Here is a 7,529-nt window from a genome sequence, read left to right as displayed (position 1 = left end):
ATATAACTAGGTGAATTTACGGCAGTGAAGCATCAGTGCCAACATTGATGTTGCTGTCTTTGATGATGATGATGAGGAGGAGGAGGTGAGGCTACACGAATGGTATGTAAGGTTCCATTGGGCTTGTTACAACATGTCAGCTTGATTGGCCTTCACATGCGTACAATCTGCTGGGGTGCATTCGACTTTTTCGGTGGTGTTACCAATTATGGGACATCTGAATTCTCGTGATTGCTAGCTCCCAGTGAATTTCAGACTCCGCACTTCGCTGTTCTACCCTGCACTTTTGGTTCAGGCTGGGTGCCATAAGGAGACTTACTTTGGTCTGAATAACCGCATCGTTCGTATGTTACCCACCTCCGTTCCCCGAGGTGCAAGGTGACAAGCAAAATGGGATGTGCTCCGTCAGGAAAATGCACCGAGATATCTGGGCTATCGTAGCGACTGAAACCGAGGTTGTCTTTGTGCAGCAGACATATAACAGAAATTCAGTTGAGTCTACCTTTACCAATAAATTAGTGTACGAATTAGCGAGAGCGAGATAGCTCACCGATTGAAGCGTGAATTTACTGATCGGAAGGCCCGTGGTTCGAACACGGCCTCTGGCTTTCGACTTCCGCTGCCTAGGCTTGGGCAACCTGACGGTATCCCAGCCCTTCGGGTAGCATGGCAGCTAGGCGCCGAAAGGGTGCTACAGCTGAACGATTATCATTATTAGCGAAATACACTCATTTGGTTTTGCAAGAGACTCGCCTGGAACCCAGCTAAATCTCGTTTGTGATATCTCCCTATTAGTAGTGCGTTACGTATGTACATGTATCGCGATATCTCGAATATCGTAGCAACTGAAACATGAGGCGGTCTGGTGCAGCACATTCAGTTGCTTAAAAACATCAGAAACGAGAGATTCAGCTGCGTTCCAGGTGGGAGTGTATTTCGCTAATTTCGTGCAATTGGGCTCCGAGTAGAACATAGGGTCGACGGAAACCCGGGGGACTGCGCCTATCTGATTAGCCCCTAGAAGGGCGAAACCGCTCGTAGGCTGCCGAAGAATTTTCAGCAACCTTATAAGTGGTGGATTACGACTGTCATTATTATTATTATCGTCATAAATTAGTCCATTTCGTGAATCGTGGTTGACTGCAACTCGCGGACTACACCTTTAATGAGCCTGAACAGGGTCTGTTCAGGAGTTTACAGCAACCTTATGACTAGTGTTCCGTCGAGAAAACCGACACATCCGTTTCCTTCACTCATTTCAAGCCGCCTTGTTTTATTTTCATGAAGGAAACTACTCACAAGGTTGCTGAAAACTCCTCGACAGCCTACGACCGGTTTCGCCCATCTTGGTGCTAATCAAGTAGGCGCAGTCTCCGAGTTTCCGTTGACGTTATGTTCTACTGGAACCCAAATTGGACTATTTTTTGGAAATACACTCACTTGCAAATCAATTTGTTTTTCACGAGATACTCAACTGAATCTCTCTTTTTATGATATTCTACAACTGAATGTACTGCACACTGACCGCCTCATGATTCAGTTGGCACGATATTCGAGATATCTCAGTATATTTTCATAAAGGAAGCTACTCACAAGGTTGCTGGAAACTCTTCGACAGCTCACGACCGGTTTCGCCCGTTTTGGGGCTCGTCAGAGCTCATCAATTGTAGAATATCATAAACGAGAGCGCCTTGCTTCATGTTCGCACTGGGACGACAAGTAACTTATCAGGTGCCCTTATCCCTCCCCCAGCTTCGGCTTCTGGTTTGCTCACAGTGTTATTCTGTTTTTTTTTTGAATTCAGCGTCAATGGAACTGTGAAATTGCTCACTAAAGGTGACAACAACCCCGTGCATGACCGCGGACTGTACGCTCCAGGACAGGACTGGATTGTGCCATCGCAAATCCTCGGGCGTGCCAAAGGGTAAGTCCTTAAACTCACTAGTGACTTTTTACGGAGAAATATTCACGGTAACTTCTGTGTTGTCGGCTCGGAAGTGAACCACTTCTAAAGTGGGATCCCAACTCTGGGGTTTTTTCGTTGAGCAGCAGTTTATTTTCAGGTAGACTGTCCCATTATTGTTGGAAATCTTCGCCTGGAACATCTGAGACATGATGTTTTTTGACCTTAAAGTTTGGCATCTTCACTTCATATTGCAAAATATTCTCATGGATGCACACGATTGATGAGCAGTTGCCTTACTTTCAGTGGACTTGTTTCAAAGACCAACGATCTTAATGAGGTAATCAGCTTTTATTGCTTGCTTGGAATAACTCAGTGATTAAGGTGAGAAATGAGTGACTGGGAGATTCGGGGTTCGAACCCAACCGTGTCGTCTCGACTACTCCTGTCTAGGCTTTGGCCATCGTGCGAGATGGGTCAGTGGTTAGAGCGCGGATCTACTGACCGGAAGGTCCGTGCTTCGAACTCGACCTCTGCCTCTCGACTTCCCCTGTCTATACTTGAGCAACCCGCTAGTATCTCGTCCCTCGTGCTTCCTTCTGGTGGCATGGCAGCGAGGCTCCGAAAGGGTGCTACAGCTGAACGATTATCTCATCTTTCTTTTAATATAGATTTCCAAACACCTTTGTAAAATATGCTCCCAGACTTACCTCTGTTTCTAATCACCCCTCCCCGGCAGGTTCATTCCTCATGTGGGGCAAGTCACCATAATCATGAACGACAACCCGAAGTTGAAGGTAAGCCCTCAGGTTTCTCACATTTGAACTTGCGATTGTATGAATCGTCGTGACTCCTATTCCGCGAGGTGTGCATCTTCAAGGACTGAAACATGATGTGTAAAATTTGGTTAATCCCTCCCGCGTTTTCTTGGTTTTACTCACTCGGTCAGGGCATGTTCGATATATCGCTTTAGACAACTTCACTGAATTTATGATCGGTTTCGACGTGCTGCCCACGGAACATGTAAGCTCTTGCGTCACTTGATAAAAAAATGCGGAGCGCTGTTTAAGGGAAGCGCGAAAACCTTTACATGTTAAGCTACGTGCCGTCTTTTACCATTAAGTAGTAAAATTTCACCTTGTAGCCCCCCATTTTGAGCTCCAGATAGCTCGATGGTTTAGACGCGAGCCCACTGTCTGAAAGGTTCAGGGTGCGAACCCAGCCCAGGCATCTCAACTGCCCCTTGGGGGATTTCAGCCCTCGCGCTCCGCTCACGTGGCATGGCAGCCAAGCATCGGAAGGGTGTTGCGGTGCTTTTAAACTTTCGGTACAATTGGCGTGTCATAAGCCTTGCACCATTTTTTAGTAGGCTGCGTATTCGCTGACGAACATCTGCGTTGCAAGTAAAGTGAAACAGCGTCGCATGCGTCTGTCAATAAGGGGACGACCCATTCGGAAGTTGAGGTCTCAAATCGGTTCGATTGCGGCAAGTCATCAATGTTTCCTTTGATCTTTTTCGATGCTCACACACGCACACACACCGCTACAGCACAGCCTGTCCGACCTAACTGGTCAACTCACAGGTTTACAATAGATGCAAGCTGCGACGTCATTCATGTACAAACCATTGTATGGGTTAACGACTGTGCAAAGTGATTTAATGCGCTGAACCTTTTGCAGAAAACCGACTTACCGGATAGTGATCGTTCTGCAACATTTAAGCCTGATGCTTGGTGATCTGAGTGCAAGCTTCGAATCGTATCGAGCGCTGGCAACACCACTGTTTCTCGCTGGCGTCTGACATGCACTGTTTTTCCCGAAAAAGTGCGCATAAGCCGGTTGTCAACCAGCGGTTGGGTGGGACCGTACACTTCCATTAGTGTGCCTTTTTGTCATGTGACACGAAAGTGCACCACAGTATCTTCGTGGCACCACACCCTTGACCTGGCAGAGGGGTATGAAAGAAATCACGAAACGTTTGGGTGCTGTCGGTGCTACTCGCCTTCCAGGATGGGGACCACGTGATCCTCACTGTGCCTGGTTCGAGACGCTGCAAGATATGGCTGCCAACCGATGTCATTGGCGATTTTGCTGTCAGTTTCTATCCAGCTTGCCTGAATGTTTGTAGTAAGCTAACACTAACTCCCATCCCCGTCCACCTTTATTCTTTTCTTCACAATAAGGCTTTCAAATAAATCATGGTTGTACCGTAGCGAAGCATCGATGTTGAACGCTGATGTCATGCTGTCGTTGACGATGACCACACGGAACCAATAAGTAATGGGCTGTGTTGTTGTATGGTTGTGAGACAGCCTCTACAGACAGGCGATGTGAGGCGTCTCCAGGTTTTCGACCACCGATGCCCCAAAAGCGTTGCCGGTGTGGTTCTAATCAATGTTCTACTCCTTTCATTGCAGTACGCCGTTTTGGGAACCATGGGTATGTATCTCCTGTTGAATCGTGAATCTTGACCGTTCATTGGAAGCAAACCGATCGGCCCCTACCCGTGGAGTTCTTTACTTTCTCCAGTGTTGTTTTTTCTAACGGTCCCGGTTTTCCGTGCTTTGTACACACTGTCGCTTTACTCGTATGTGCACCGATTGTGAATTATTCATCTATCTCGGTTTATGCTGTATGTTCTTTTTGTCGAAAGAGAGCTGTGATCTACACACTCTTCTGAGATATGGTCATTGTCTGGGGAACTTGCGGAGTTTTGCATACTACTCTCCCTGTTTACACAAAGGGATGACTTCCACCACACCGTGGTTACTTCTCGCTTAAGGACATTTAACCGGAGATGCTTGGTAACTGCTTAAGTCAAGTAGAAAATTCCCGCGCATTTTACAGTGGAAATTCATCAACGGTGCTCTCTCTGTGAATTAAATCGCGTAGAGATTGTAAGTGACTGAGTTGTTTATAGGACCTGTATCCACACCCCCTAGTTTGACTAGTTTTCATGTCTTGGCGCGAGTATTCGCCAAAGAGTAAAAGTTCTGGGCTTGAGTCTAGATCCTAACAGAGCTTGACTAGGTGTTAGGCGTCGAGGATTCGGTATTTGGGTGGGTGAAGTCCCATTCCAACATGCGTGAATTAGTACACCTAACTGACGCCGAACTGCTTGAGTAGAAGTGATTCAGATACAACTTTTACAAGGTCCGCAGCTTCTAGCATCCCTCGATCCTGGGAACTCCTCAGAGGCGTTTTTGGTTGACCGACATAGCCAGAACCATTACCGGGTCATCGTCCGAGGTGTTGAACCGACGACACAGCTCGCTAAAACTTCCACACGCTCGCCTGTTCAGGTGGTAACCCGGGTTTGTCTGACATGCGCTGGTCAAGTAGTACAAGCACATGCGTTCCTCACGTCAAAGGTTCGGAGATCAGGTCCTATGCAGTTCAGACGAACTCTACTAGGGATAAACATCAAGTAGAGAGCGTGGCACACTTTCTACCGATTGAACAGAACAGCAGTATCTCTCATACCAAAGTGATGTGAATGGAGAATCTAATGGTTACTTTCGACACATCTAGTCTGAATCCGACCCCAGTCAGTCGGAATTCGCTTGTAACTTAGGCCAGTTCAGTGGTTACCGAGGGTGAGATCCGCAGATGTTCATCGAACAAACTTCCAACTCCCATTTGAGTTTCCCCGAAGAGAAGAACCTGTTCACAACGATTGCAAAGCAATTTTCCGACATTGTGGAACTATCAGGTATACATATAACTCTCCATCATCCCTGAAGTTAAAAGATTGCGCACTCTCAGGGCGTCGGGAGCGAGAATATCGATCGTTTGGGCCAGTTCTTCAGGTGAAGGCCGATCAGTCGATGAACTATCCGTTTGACCGGTCATAATCCCCCTCCCCACCTCAAACAGAGAGCTACTCAACTTCAACACGTTGACGTAACTTACTACGCATTATTACTATCAACTTGGTTGGCGACTAAACGTTTCCAACCCTATTGTCTGGCAGAACAAAAAGAACACCGACTATCTATATTACCTGAGCTACCAATGTTCCCCTCGATAGCAGTCTTGCTTTCGCTCGACTGACGCACACTAGCGTGCAACATTTTTAGTGATCAGCGATCCACACTCTTATGAACTGTTCCTCTACGCAGCTAATCAAGTAAGTCTTTTTATCATTTGAAAACTCCCAAGGTTTCCGACTGCTCAGAAGGAAGAATGAAGCTCTCATCCGAGAAGTCGTCATTTTATGGGCCAAACAGTATGTGAACTGCGTGGTTGGTGGATGATTGGCACTGAATTCCGTCGGCCGCCGGTTCAAGCTCCATCTGTTAGCTGGGAGGTTGCAAGTTTGAATCTCTCCGCGGATTACTGAGGCCTGTACTGCTAACAAGGTCCTCGTTTTGCCATCAACTGGGGGCCAACAAACGAAGCGATTATGAGTGGATGGTATCCGAACTGGATTTTCCGGCTCGCGTTGGTTGGACTGCTGTGCGTCACTACATTTCTTGGGAACCATAGATGATTTACGTGGAACCAAGCGTGACGTAACCTGCGGTCTCGAAGGAATAAAACCATGGGCTTGTCGCGAACCGAAAACAGGATGGCATGCGGTGAGCCGCGGCATCAGTCACTGGATAGTCTGGCCGTATTCGATTGATCGTACGAACAATACTGTTGTCCTTAGGATGACAGTATCAAGCAAGTGCAGGTTGGTTACTAGAGTAAGACTGTCTCAATACCCCAGTTACTTGATTTTAACGAATAATCCGGTGAGTGTACTTCAGATCCGGAAGGCTTGACGGAATAGTACGCAAAGCCGGATAGTCCAGGCCTTACTACATAGGTTGGAGCTACACTGACTGCTTTGTGTGTTGCGCAGCATGCAGACGCGTCAGATCTCAGAGGTCCTCATCTGGATGGGCGGCTGTTCTCCAAGGCTCTGCTGAACTCTGGATCCTACCATGAGTTGAAATGAAAGTCTTGGATTTTAAACCTACCTGAGCTTAGTCTCAGTAACCGAATGCCGAGCATCCAACATCCTAAACTTGAGTTTCGTGTCAAGCAGCCTCACCATCAGAGCCAGTTTCAAGTCAAGTTACATTCGATTTCAGTAGTGTTTGCTCCTGAAAATTGTCGGTATCTGGGATGCCATCTGTTCATTCGCGCCGAAGGATTTTGTGTGGACATTGTAGATGAAATTCGATGATACCTGTATATTGCCCAGGCTCCACTTCCTCACAGCAATCAAGACAGTGTGACGAGTCGATGCACTTCAGTTTGGATGATTGATTCAGACGCGTTTCTCAAGGATGCAGACTGCCGTGTTCGACTTCGGAGTTCATGCGGATGGGTACTGCCAAATTAGTTTGCAAGTGAGTATATATTCGCTAATTTCGTGCAATTTGGTTTCAAGTAGAACATAAGGTTGACGGAAACCCGGGGACTTTGCCTACATGATGAGCGCCAAGAAAGGCGAAACCGGTCGTGGGCTGTCGACGGATTTTCAGCAACCTTATGAGTAGTGCATTACGAAAAATGAATTTTACGTTTTCCGGACCAAACAGTAGTGTGCACAGCACTGCAGAGCTAAGAGCTACGGCCAGCCAATCAACAGGACGACACTTGAGCCAAACACGCTGGCCAACGTTTCCCCGAT

At 47.2% G+C, this 7,529-nt stretch overlaps 1 protein-coding gene across 1 annotated transcript in view; it reads left to right on the top strand.

The window, feature by feature from the left end:
* Positions 1-4,571, top strand: part of T265_05651 (hypothetical protein) — a gene marked incomplete at both ends in the record, with an annotated part of 12,437 nt that extends 7,866 nt beyond the window's left edge. Inside the window, 3 exons of the mRNA XM_009170716.1 lie at positions 1,805-1,924; positions 2,643-2,700; positions 4,321-4,571. Coding sequence (XP_009168980.1) covers positions 1,805-1,924; positions 2,643-2,700; positions 4,321-4,374 — 232 coding nt within the window. The remainder of the gene's footprint in view (positions 1-1,804; positions 1,925-2,642; positions 2,701-4,320) is intronic.
* Between the last annotated feature and the right edge of the window lie 2,958 nt (positions 4,572-7,529).

This window comes from Opisthorchis viverrini (assembly GCF_000715545.1).
Source record: "Opisthorchis viverrini unplaced genomic scaffold opera_v5_111, whole genome shotgun sequence".
Taxonomy (NCBI): Eukaryota; Metazoa; Platyhelminthes; class Trematoda; order Opisthorchiida; family Opisthorchiidae; genus Opisthorchis; species Opisthorchis viverrini.
Note: the sequence above shows the minus strand (reverse complement) of the source record. Positions and strands in the feature narration are given on the sequence as shown.